The sequence below is a fragment of the Aquarana catesbeiana genome, linkage group LG02 (genome assembly GCF_042186555.1).
Source record: "Aquarana catesbeiana isolate 2022-GZ linkage group LG02, ASM4218655v1, whole genome shotgun sequence".
Classification (NCBI taxonomy): domain Eukaryota; kingdom Metazoa; phylum Chordata; class Amphibia; order Anura; family Ranidae; genus Aquarana; species Aquarana catesbeiana.
The window spans coordinates 111,006,273-111,019,267 of NC_133325.1; the positions used below are offsets into that span (position 1 = coordinate 111,006,273).

The 12,995-nt window shown below is 42.2% G+C and overlaps 1 protein-coding gene across 2 annotated transcripts in view; it reads right to left on the reverse strand.

Annotated features, from left to right (window-relative positions):
• B3GLCT (beta 3-glucosyltransferase) overlaps positions 1–12,995 on the reverse strand; it is a 1,077,075-nt gene that overhangs the window by 427,488 nt on the left and 636,592 nt on the right. For both annotated transcript variants that reach the window (XM_073613355.1, XM_073613354.1), the window contains exons 6-7: positions 1,412–1,523; positions 252–388 (exon numbers count right to left, since the gene is read on the reverse strand). In XM_073613355.1, the coding sequence (XP_073469456.1) occupies positions 252–388; positions 1,412–1,523 (249 nt within the window). The remainder of the gene's footprint in view (positions 1–251; positions 389–1,411; positions 1,524–12,995) is intronic.

The window sequence follows — 12,995 nt, forward strand, 5'->3', positions numbered from 1 at the left end:
GAAATGTTGGTTAAAAATGTTTTTTTTTTCTTTTTCAAGCCCAGACAATAGGCTTTATTTCACAGTGTAGTCATATCTGACAAATTCAAAGTGGGGTCACCTTGAAACAGAATTTGTAAATGGGGCCATATCACTCTGGTTTAAAGTGCTAGGATTTAAACAGTTCAAAGAAGCCTTTGTAAATTCTAACAACTCATGCATATAATAAAAAAGGAACAGATATGTTTATACTACTGTATAACACTTATTACCTTTGTATCAGTGGCATACTAAGAGCCCAGCCAGCAGCAAAATCTGGATATTTAAAAACAGATGGGTTTTCAGCAAATGCGTAATGGTGAATTATAGTAGATTCTTCATCATACAATGCTTTCCCCAAGAAGTAGTTCTAAAAGAAAAAATGGAAAATGTGAGCAAGGACAACATTTTAACCAACAAAAATCAAAGTGTAGATTTTGATCTGTAGTAGGGACTGCAATAATAGATAACAATAAATTAAGATATTGAATAAAAAAAGTATGAAAATATCACAAGCTATATAGGATCATCGTATTTATCATCTATTATGCAACACCAGGGAAACTTTTAACAGAAATAAGCCAAGAATAATGAAAAAGGTACCACTTATTAGGTACCTCAGAAAACTGTTTAAATTATGCTGTTTAATATATTTTTTTAATTACTTATACAAATCCATCATCTTTTCCAAAATTCATAAAATTTGACAATGTTGTCTTATAACATTACTACACTATCCCACCTAATAACATCATCAGGTTTATTGCTGATTAACTTGCTTATTATATAAATTGTCACACACTGTATGGCTAGAATAATACATGATGTCATTAGGCAGGATAGTGTGATAAAACTATTTAATATTTTAACCACTTCAGCCCCGGAAGATTTGGCTGCTAAATGACCAGGCCATTTTTTTGAGATACGGCACTGCGCCTCTTTAACTGACAATTGCATGGCCAAACAAATTTGACGTCCTTTTTTTCCACAAAAGAGCTTTCTTTTGGTGGTATTTGATCATCTCTGAGGTTTTTATTTTTTGTGCTATAAACAAAAAAAGAGCGACAATTTGGAAAAACAACACGATATTTTGTACTTTTTCTATAATAAATATCCCCAATTTATTTTTAAAAAAGCAAATTTTTTCCTCAGTTTAGGCCGATATGTATTCTACATATTTTTGGTAATAAAAAATCGCAAAAAGCGTATATTGATTGGTTTGCGCAAAAGTTATAGCGTCTACAAAATAGGGGACAGATTTATGGCATTTTTATTATTTATTTTTTTTACTATTAATAACAGTAATTTGAATGGGGGTACTCTGCTAAAATATGGCCCTGATTACCATATAAACTATGGTCAGGAGGCTTGTCAACTGTACGTATGATCCTACCTTAGACCTGTCATATCTCTGCAATGTTTCCAAAACCTTTTGAACTTTCACAGAGGTGTCCTCTTCACAGAAGAATATCCATGATGAATTCCTGCCATACGTATCTGCAAAACTTTAAAATAAAGAACTGATTGTTAATGTACTGTAACACTGCTAATACAGACTAAATGAAAACCGTTTTAGCAAATGCTAGTGTTGCTGATGAAGTTTAAGTACCTAAAGCAGATGAACATTTATAAGCCTCTCATTTTAATGACACACCAGCTCAGAGCAAGTAATGATTATTAGTTTGTATCTGGCATTAGAACTCAAGCGTGAAAGTCTATGTTAATAATTCCTCTTTATACCAGAATACCCAAACAAGCAAAGATAAGCAGGACCGAACAGAAGAACCTTTTTCAAGTGATTGAATTAAACCAGACTACATTAATTTGGACATATAAAGAAAATATTAAGATCTGAAGCAGAAGTTCTTCTTTGACTTTGGATTTTACTGTAATCACTTTTTGTTTTTGGTATGCTTGTAGGGAGGAATTGCAACCTTTTTAAAGCATCATTGCAGTTAACCAGTCCTTAGAATTGGTGGCGAGATTCATTTTCTTTTTTCAGGATGAATCTTATTATTTTAACCTGGTAATTCTGCCATATAATTTCTGTCCCTTGGTAACTACACTTACTACTCTACTGTATCAATGGAGGGAGCCACAGTTTCCACACAGGCAGGACCTCAAATGTGTGCTTTTGCTCATCTCTGCTACATGGGGAGGGTGGGGTGGGAACATAGTTTACAGAACATAATAGGACTTTTCACTTGCCTGTTCTTTATCCTGGAATACAGTACAGAACTGATATTCATAGACCATGTGTTATATCAATTCAAAGGATTTTATCCCCCAAGCCCATGCATATAAGGAGCCTCTTACAAGCAGACCAAGCTTTTGTCCACAAAATCCTGTGCATGTGCACTGAGGTAAGAGAGATTCTTGAGACTTGTCAAATGACATTCTCAAGAGCATCCACACACAATAGTCTTTTGAGACTCATGCCGCGTACACACGATCGCACATTCTGACAACAAAATCCGTGTTTTTTTTTTTTTCAACGGATGTTGGCTCAAACTTGTCTTGCATACACAAGGTCACACAAATGTTGTCAGACATTCCGAACGTCAAGAACGCGGTGACGTACATGGCACTATAAAAGGGAGGTTCAATACCAAGTGTGCCACCCTTTGGGCTCCTTCTGCTAATCTTGTGTTTATCTCGTAGTAGAAGTTTGGTGAGAGACGATTCGCGCTTTTCAGCCTTGTGCTTTTCAGATCATTACTGCTCTTCAGTGTGTGCTTGTGAGTTTGTATCTGGTTTTCAGTGCGTGTAGTCAGTTTGCATTTGTTTTTCAGTGCACATATTATAGTACGTATTTACATAGTTACATAGTAGGTGAGGTTGAAAAAAACACAAGTCCATCAAGTCCAACCTATGTGTGTGATTATGTGTCAGTATTACATTATATATCCCTGTATGTTGCGGTCATTCAGGTGCTTATCTAATAGTTTCTTGAAGCTATGAATGCTACCCGCTGAGACCACCGCCTGTGGAAGGGAATTCCACATCCTTGCCGCTCTTACAGTAAAGAACCCTCTACGTAGTTTAAGGTTAAACCTCTTTTCTTCTCATTTTAATGAGTGGCCACGAGTCTTGTTAAACTCTCTTCTGCGAAAAAGTTTTATCCCTATTGTGGGGTCACCAGTAAAGTATTTGTATATTGAAATCATATCCCCTCTCAAGCGTCTCTTCTCCAGAGAGAATAAGTTCAGAGCTCGCAACCTTTCCTCATAACTTCAGACCCTTTATTAGCTTTGTTGCCCTTCTTTGTACTCGCTCCATTTCCCGTACATCCTTCCTGAGGACTGGTGCCCAGAACTAGACAGCATACTCCAGGTGCGGCCGGACCAGAGCCTTGTAGAGTGGGAGAATTATCGTTTTATCTCTGGAGTTGATCACCTTTTTAATGCATGCCAATATTCTGTTTGCTTTGTTAGCAGCAGCTTGGCATTGCATGCCATTGCTGAGCCTATCATCTACTAGGACCCCCAGGTCCTTTTCCATCCTAGATTCCCCCAGAGGTTCTCCCCCCAGTGTATAGATTGCATTCATATTTTTGCCACCCAAATGCATTATTTTAAAATTTTTCTACATTGAACCTCATTTGCCATGTAGTCGTCCACCCCATTAATTTGTTCAGGTCTTTTTGCAAGGTTTCCACATCCTGCGGAGAAGTTATTGCCCTGCTTAGCATCGTCTGCAAATACAGAGATTGAACTGTTTATCCCATCCTCCAGATCGTTTATGAACAAATTAAATAGGATTGGTCCCAGCACAGAACCCTGGGGAACCCCACTACCTACCCCTGACCATTCTGAGTACTCCCCATTTATCACCACCCTCTGAACCCGCCCTTGTAGCCAGTTTTCAATCCATGTATTCACCCTATGGTCCATGCCAACGGACCTTATTTTGTACAGTAAACGTTTATGGGGAACTGTGTCAAATGCTTTTGCAAAATCCAGATACACCACGTCTACGGGCCTTCCTTTATCTAGATGGCAACTCACCTCCTCATAGAAGGTTAATAGATTGGTTTGGCAAGAACGATTCTTCATAAATCCATGCTGATTACTGCTAATGATACCGTTCTTATTACTAAAATCTTGTATATAGTCCCTTATCATCCCCTCCAAGAGTTTACATACTATTGATGTTAGGCTTACTGGTCTGCAATTCCCAGGGATGTATTTTGGGCCCTTTTTAAATATTGGTGCTACATTGGCTTTTCTCCAATCAGCTGGTACCATTCCAGTCAGTAGACTATCTGTAAAAATTAGGAACAACGGTCTGGCAATTACTTGACTGAGTTCCCTAAGTACTCTCGGATGCAAGCCATCTGGTCCCGGTGATTTATTAATGTTAAGTTTCTCAAGTCTAATTTTAATTCTGTCTTCTGTTAACCATGGAGGTGCTTCCAGTGTTGTGTCATGAGGATAAACACTGCAGTTTTGGTTACTGAAGCCCCCCGATTCACTCGTGAAGACTGAGGAGAAGAATAAATTCAATACCTTCGTCATCTCCCCATCCTTTGTAACCAGATGTCCTTCCTCATTCTTTATGGGGCCAATATGGTCTGTCCTCCCTTTTTTACTTAAAGAATTTCTTGGGATTTTTTTTGCTTTCCTCCGCTATGTGTCTTTCATGTTCTATCTTAGCTGTCCTAATTGCACCCTTACATTTCTTGTTGCATTCTTTATAAAGTCTGAATGCTGAGGATGATCCCTCAACCTTGTATTTTTTGAAGGCCTTCTCCTTTGCTTTTATATGCATTTTTACATTGGAGTTAAGCCATCCAGGACTTTTGTTCGCTCTTTTAAATTTATTACCCAATGGGATACATTGGCTAATGCCCTTATTTATTATGCTCTTAAAGCAAACCCATCTCTCCTCCGTATTCTTTGTTCCTAATATTTTATCCCAATTTATGCCTTTTAGCAAGGTTTGTAGTTTAGGAAAGTTGGCTCTTTTGAAATTCAGTGTCCTTGTATTCCCTTTACGTTTCCTATTTGTGTGATTTATACTGAAACTAATTGACCTGTGATCGCTGTTACCTAAATTGCCCCGTATTTCCACATCCGTGATCAGGTCTGTATTGTTGGTAATCAGTAGATCCAGTAATGTTTTATTTCTAGCTGGTGCGTCTACCATCTGACCCATAAAATTGTCCTGCAAGACATTACCACTTCAATACAGGGCACTTAGACACCATCCTGCCCAGACCAATTTTCAGCTTTCAGCGCTGTCGCAGTTTGAATGACAATTGCGTGGTCATGCTACACTGTAACCAAACTAAATTTTTATCATTTTGTTCCCACAAATAGAGCTTTCTTTTGGTGGTATTTGATCACCTCTGCGTTTTTTATTTTTTGCTAAACAAATAAAAAAAGACCGAAAATTTTGAAAAAAATAAACATTTTGCCTTTGTTTCTGTTAAAAAAATTTGTAAATAAGTACGTTTTCTCTTTCACTGATGGGCACTGATAAGGCGGCACCGACAGGCACTGATACGGCGGCACCGATGAGGTGGCACCAATGAGCGGGCACTGACAATGGGCACTGGTAGGCGGCATTGATGGGTGGTACTGATATGCAGCACTGATGGGCACTTATGGGTGGCACTGGTTGGCACTGATAGGCGACACTGATGGGCACTGATAGGGTGGCACTGATAGGCGGCACTGCTGGGCACTGATGGGCAGCACTGCTGGGCACTGATGGGCACTGATACGCGGCACTGATATGCACTGATACGCGACACTGATATGAGGCACTGATGGGCATCCCTGGTGGCACTGGCAATGGTAGGCATTGGAGTGGGCACTGATTGGCAGCTGCCTGGGCACATAGTGGCATTTCCCTGGGGGTCTAGGGGCATACCTGGTGGTCCAGTGTGGATGGCTTCCCTGGTGGTCCTGGGCGGGATCCGAGGGGAGGCTGTGCTGATAAACAATCAGCACAGACCCCCCCATCAGGAGAGCAGCCAATTGGCTCTCCTCTACTCGCATCTGTCAGACGCGAGTGAGGAAAAGCCGATCACCGGCTCTTTCTATTTACATCATGATCAGCCGTGATTGGACACAGCTGATCACGTGGTAAAGAGTCTCCGTCAGAGACTCTTTACCTAGATCGGTGTTGCAGGGTGTCAGACTGACACCCCGCAACAACGATCGCCGCGATGCGCGCCCCCGGGGGCGCGCAGCGGCACGATATTCCTGATCATGTCATATGACGTCCGGTCAGGAATATCAAATGCCGTCATTTGGTAATAGGACGGGCGGCAAGTGGTTAAGGAACTGGCCAAATCCTCCTCGTACAACAGTATCTTTAGTTCACCCATCTTGTCCACCATGCTCCTGGCATTGGTGAACATGCCACATAGTTTAGACCGGTCGCATATTGTCCTCGTATTGGGTTTCGAGATTGCAACTAGGACTTGCTACTATACTCACCTTGTGTTTTTGTGCTTTGGTTAACCTACCACTAATGCCCCCAATACTACCCTCTGGAATATCTTCCGTGCTGGCTATCTCTGCCTCTGGACCCTCCCCCCCATCGCCTAGTTAAAAAACCAATCTAACTTTTTGGCCATCTTCATTCCCAGCAGATCTGCACCCTCCTCATTTATGTGCAGTCCGTCCCTTCTATAGTACCGGTTACCGACTGAGAAGTCGGCCCAGTCCTCCAGGAACCCAAACCCCTCCTTACTACACCTGCACTTCAGCCACTTGTTTACTTCCCTAATCTCCCTCTGCCTTTCTGGTGTGGCTCGATGTACCGGTAGTATTCCTGAGAATACTACCTTGGAGGTCCTTTTCCTCAATTTAGCTCTTAAGTCCCTAAAATCGTTCTTTAGGACACTCCATCTGCCTCTGACTTTGTCATTGGTGCCAATGTGCACCATGACAGCCGGGTCTTCCCCAGCCCCTCCCAGTAATCAGTCCACAAGATCCGTGATGTGCCGAACCCGAGCGCCCGGTAGACAACATACTGTTCGGCGCTTCAGGTCTTGGTTACAGATTGCCCTCTCTGTCCTTCTAAGAATTGAGTCCCCTACCACCAGAATCTGTCTTTCCTTTCCCTTTGCTGCCCTCCCACTCTCACTGGAGGAGTTCTTCCCCTGGCAGCTAGGAGAGTCCCTCAGGTCCAGCAGTGCTAGTCCCTGACTGGTTTCACCAATGTCACTCAATGGAGCGTACTTATTGGGATGCTCCAGTCCTGGATCGGCCTCCCTGGCACTTCCCCCTCTACCCCTCCTGACTGTCATCCATCTACTCTTTGCTAGTGCCTGCACCTCTTTGTCTCCACCCGCCTCTGTGCTGGCCCCTGCCGGCACCTGCCGTGTACGTTCCTGGCTTTCCTTTAGTATGGAGGGACTTCTCAGTGCTGACAGTTGCTTCCCCAGATTCAGAACCTGGGCTTCCAGGGAAACAATGTGCTTACATTTTGCACAGCAGTATTCACCCTCGATTGGATGATCAAGGAACGCATACATGTACAAAGAGTTGCCTCTCCACACCTGCATCGTACCTATTAAATTTAGTGAGGATTGGGGATTTTACCCTGTCCAAATTACCTAACAGCTAGCTTCCTGGCACTAATACTCAAGACAATACACAGGTACACAACAAGACAATACACAGGTACTCACAGACCTACGTGCAATCGCAGAACAGTCGCAGACCTACGTGCACTCGCAATACTCAAGTATACAGTACACAATACACAAGTACTAACGATCCACACACACTACTCAGACAACACTCAGGTACTCACACTACACAGGTACTATGACCCCTGTTATAACCTCCTGTTTTAAACTATTTGATTGTCAGTGCGTTCTTGTCCGCTCATTTCTGATTTTCAGCTCGCTCTTCTCAGGCCTTTCTGTTTTTCAGTGCTTTCTGTTAATTCGTTCTGACCAGCTGACTGTTTTGAAGCCATAAGGACCCCTTACCCCGGACCAGAGGGTTTTAAACTACCGGCTGGCCAGAGCCAGAAGAGTGGTGGAGAACGCTTTCGGGATAATGGCCAGGCGGTTCCTCCTATTCCTTTCGGCAATCAACATGGCGGAATATAAACTTAACCATATAATCCTTGCATGCTGCATTCTCCACAACTATTTAAGGAGAAATTCAATGAACTATGTGGCCTCAGTTGGGCCTGAGGCCGGATTTCAAGAAACAACCTTGATGGCGCTTGAAGCTGGCCGTCCTGGCTTGCCCTCCCAAAGCGCCCGCGAAGTAAGACAGAAGTATGTTGAGTACTTTGCATGTAGGGGAGCCATTGATATGCCAGAAAATGTTTAAGAAATTTTAAAAATAAATATTTTAGTTGAACTAAAATAAGATTTCCTTTGATTTACTGCTTGAGTTTCTTTTAGCTGTCTCCTAGGTTATCCAATGGGCTTTTCTTTTTGGCCATTTTCTTCAATAGTGCAAATGTAATTTATTTGATATATGAGGTGACAATCTCTTCTTCAGCGAACTATTATGTTGTGGGTCTGTTACACACACCTTGTTTTTGTTGTTAAAGTATGTAATGCATTACTGATAAAAATATTCATCATTTTCAGCACCATGAATTCATTTTTGGGAGTCACAAAAATGGCCTGATTGCAAATTAAAAAAGCACTGTGGGAGTTATTTACTAAAGGAAAATCCACTTTGTACTCCAAGTGCACTGCAAAAGTGCACTTGAAACTGCACTGAAAGTGCACTTGTAGTGCAAAGTGGATTTGCCTTTAGTAAATAACCCCCATTGTCACTGTAAACACCAACTTAGTCTAAAAACTGCTATTGAGCATTGAAATAAGAAGCCACACATTGTTTTTAATTCCATATTTCTATTAAATTTTTCAGAGAAAATACAGTGTACAATTAAGCATTGTACGTCGTGCAACGACGTCTGGGTAAAAAATACAAGGTATAAATTAACAACCACAAACAGGGATCTGTTGTAACAAGTAGAGAACGTATATCCATAAAGGGTCCTAGAAATACAGAAATATATAGTCGGTCCACTTCGCTAGTGTTGCACCCCAGGTGGGAGCTCTAGTGCCACAGGAGTGAAGAGGACCTTTTTGCTATAGATATACGGTAATATAGGTGAGCTAGAAAGTACTAACTATTACATGTAATATATTGCTCTTGTAAAGGAATTGGTATTGCTCGGTCAAGAAAGAAAGATCTGTGTTTCATTTCTTAATTGTGTGAGGTGCGCAGTGTTTAGTCCAGTCTGTCCACGGTTGCCAGTTAATGTGCATTTATGTTGCCTGGCCAGTGTATGCGGCTGTTGTAATCTCGTAACTGAAATGGAGGGCTACCAAGTCAGTGACTTGGGCTAGTGTCAGAGAAGTGTCGGATTTCCAGTGTCTGATTATATTAAGTCTTGCTGCCATGAGGATATGAGTGATTACAAGTCTGAATGGATGAGGGATGACCTCAATAGTTAGGTTTAGGATCGCAAGTGCCGATGAGGGAGGAACCTTGATGTGGGTTATGTTCGAGATTAAGTGAAAGATACTTTCCCCAGTATTGATGTAGTTTGGCACATGTCCAAAAAGCATGGAGTAAGTCGCTTGGAGAAGAATTACATCTCCAGCAAGTATTGGGGATTCATGGATTAAAGGATGCTATTCTGGCCGGAGTTAAATACCAGCGTAGTGAAATTTTCTGCGTGAGTTACCATAGGGCCGCGCATTTGGTGGCATTATAGACAGATTTGAGGGCATGTTGCCATTGAGTGTCGGTAAAAGTGTGGGCAAGGTCAATTTCCCAGCTGTGGTGTGAATTTAGTTTGGAAAAGATGTGTTTTTGGTGGAGGATGTTATAAAAATAGGAGATACCTTTGGTTTTAGTGGCAGGGTTTGTGAGGTAATCCCAGGTCTTGGGGTGAATACTGTAGAAAGGAAGAGGAATAGTATTCAGGTAGTGATGTATACATAGGTAAGTCAAGTGTTCGGATGAAGGTAGAGTAAATTCAGGTTGTAGTTGGGGGAATGTTTTAATGTGGTTGCCCTGTATTAAATCTTGCAGGGAGTGTATGCCTTCGAGGGTCCATATTGATAATGAGAGTTCAGGTACTAGATGTAGTAGAGAGTTTAAGGGAATATAGGATTGTGGCTTGGTGGGTGTGAATGTCAGTAGGGCTGATGATTTTATCCAAGCGTGTGCCTATGCTGTCATGGTTGGGGATATAGACGTTGGTATTGTAGAGCCTAGCGGTGTGCTTAGTAGCCAGGTTTTCAAATTGGGCCGTGTGAGTGAGGAGTTCTCAATTTGTCCCCAAAGCGTGTTCGGGTACTTTTGGAACCAAGAGGGTAATTGGGCTAGGATTCTTGCCAAGTAATAATCCTCAAAATCTATAGATCCCGTTCCTCCAACTAGTTTGTGTTTTAACCAGTTTGTAATGGGCACATCTAGGCCGTTTGCCATTCCAAAGTAATTTGTTAAATATCATTCGGAGGGATCTAAAAAAGTTGGCGGGTAGAGGGATGGGTAGAGTCCTGAAATAGTAGAGTATTTGGGGGAAGCATATCATTTTAAAGGCCGCAAGCCTACCTGTCCATGAGAGTTCGTGTTTTGCTATTTGCTGTGAAGTTGATTGGATTTTCTAGATGAGTGGTAGAAAGTTGCATGAGTAGAAATTCTTAGTTTTCCTCGAGAGTTGAATACCTAAGTAGGATATGTCAGTATCTGTCCACGCAAATGGGTATTGTAGTTGTAAGAGGTGTTTCATGGTGGCGTCTATGTTTATATCTAATCGGAAGGATTTGGTCGTGTTGACTTTATAGTATGAGACCGAGCTAAACCAATTGAGCAGTTTTTGTACTTCTGCCAGGGAAACAGTCGGAATTAGTAAGGATGAGAATAACATCATCAGTGAAGAGACTGATTTTGTGATGAGAGGGGCCAATTTAAAGGCCAGAGATGTTAGGGTGGGAGCGGATATGTTCCGCTAGGGGTTCCATGAGCATATTAAATATTAGAGGAGAGAGGGGGCATCCCTGGCGGGTGCCGCTTGTAATGGGGAATGGATGGGAGAGCATGCCCTCTGTGAACACCTATGCCTCGGGATTGGAATATAATGCCATAATGGCTCTTAAAATTTGGCCTTGGAACCCAAATTTTTGGAGGACCGCTTCGAGGTAGGACCAGTGGACCCTGTTGAACGCCTTCTCTGCAGGGAAAGGAGCAGAGAAGGCGTTCTGGTGGATTCAGCATGATGTATTAAGTTAATCATTCTTCTGGTGGCATCTGAGGATTGTCTGCCTTTTGTGAATCCTGTCTGGTCTTGGTGTATAATAGTGGGCATGATGTTAAGTAGTCTTGTTGCTATGGTTTTAGCGTATATTTTGAGGTCCAGGTTGAGCAAAGAGATTGGGCGAAAATTTTGGGGGACATTTGGCTTCGGTGGCTTCAGTATCATAATGATCAACGCTTTCAAGTATTCTTTCAAGAAGATAGCAGAGGAGGCAGCGTGATTGAAGAGCTCAGTGAGATGTGGGATTAGTTGTGAGGAAAATTGTTTATAGTATTCCGCTGTCATAACGTCAGGGCCTGGTGCTTTACCACTAGGTAGCGAGTCAATAGTTGTCTTGATCTCCTGGTCAGTGAATGGGGCGTTCAGGGCGGTCAGTTGGTCATCGGTCAATTTGGGTAGGTTTATATTGCGGATAAATTGGTCAATGCCATCTTGTGTGGGTTGAGGGGTATGGGAGTCTTGTTTCAGGTTATAGAGGTCTCCATAGTAGACACTGAAGGCATCGGCAATGTCTTGGGGGTTGCTCAGTGGGTTGTTCGTGTGGGTGTGGATGAGTTGGGTTAGTTTAGTTTTAGCGCGTCTACCTTTGAGGCGTTGTGCGAGTTTCTTCCCTGCTTTGTTAGAGGTGGAATATGTAGACGCTTTGAATTTCCTTTGAAGGAATTCATAGGAGTGGAGGAGTAGGGTTCTAAGTTCCTGTCTAAGGGATAGTAGTTGGTTTGTCTGTGGGTCTTGAGGATTAGTTTTGTGTCTCACTTCTAGGGCTATCTGAGCTGTTAATTCATCTACACGCTGCGTCCTCTTTCGCTTATGATAAGAACTCAGTTTAATTAACATTCCTCTCATATACGCTTATGTGCGCTCCACACCACGGCAGGGTCAGGTACCGAGCCTTTGTTCAACAAGAAAAAATCAGTAATTTGCTCTGATATTTCTGGCGTGTATTTGTCATGTTGAATAATGGAGTTGTTTGCTCGCCAGAGAAATGTATTTTGCTATAAGTTGGAGTCTTGTATTGTAATTGAGGTAGGAGCATGGTCCGACCATGTCGTGGTGTGGATCAGAGACTTAGATATTTTTTGTAAAATATGCTTGTCAGTTAGGAACAGGTCTATTCTCTAGTATGAGCAGTGCCTAGAGGAAAAAAAGGTGAAATCACGTTCGGAGCCATGGTGGCAGCGCCAAACATCATATAAATCTTGGGAGGTAATTAATTTTTTCAAAGGTGAGTCTCGTCGTTTTGCTGATGAGGTGGAATCCATAGATACATCTGGGACCAAGTTGAAGTCACCACAGAGAATTATGTGACCCTTTTGAATGGGTTTGACGGTGCGTAGAAGTCTATATAAGAACTTAATTTGATAGGAATTCGGGGCATATACATTGATTATAGAGTATGTCGCTCTATTGATGGTGCAGACAAGAATAATAAAGTGACCTTCGGGGTCTGGGACTACATCTAGTAATTGGAAGTCTATGGTATCTTTGATCGCAATCATGACTCCTCTAGTTTTAGTAGAGTGTGTTGCGTGGAAGACATGTGGAAATTGGCGGTTGTTACACAGAGATGTGTTGGAGGCTAGTAGGTGAGTTTCCTGGACACATAGTATGTCACTGTGGAGAGCCGTGGTGGTTTTCCAGAGTGAGTGTCGTTTGGCAGGATGGTTTAGCCCATTGGCATTTAGGGAAAGTATGGTACCCGGCTACTTGTGGTA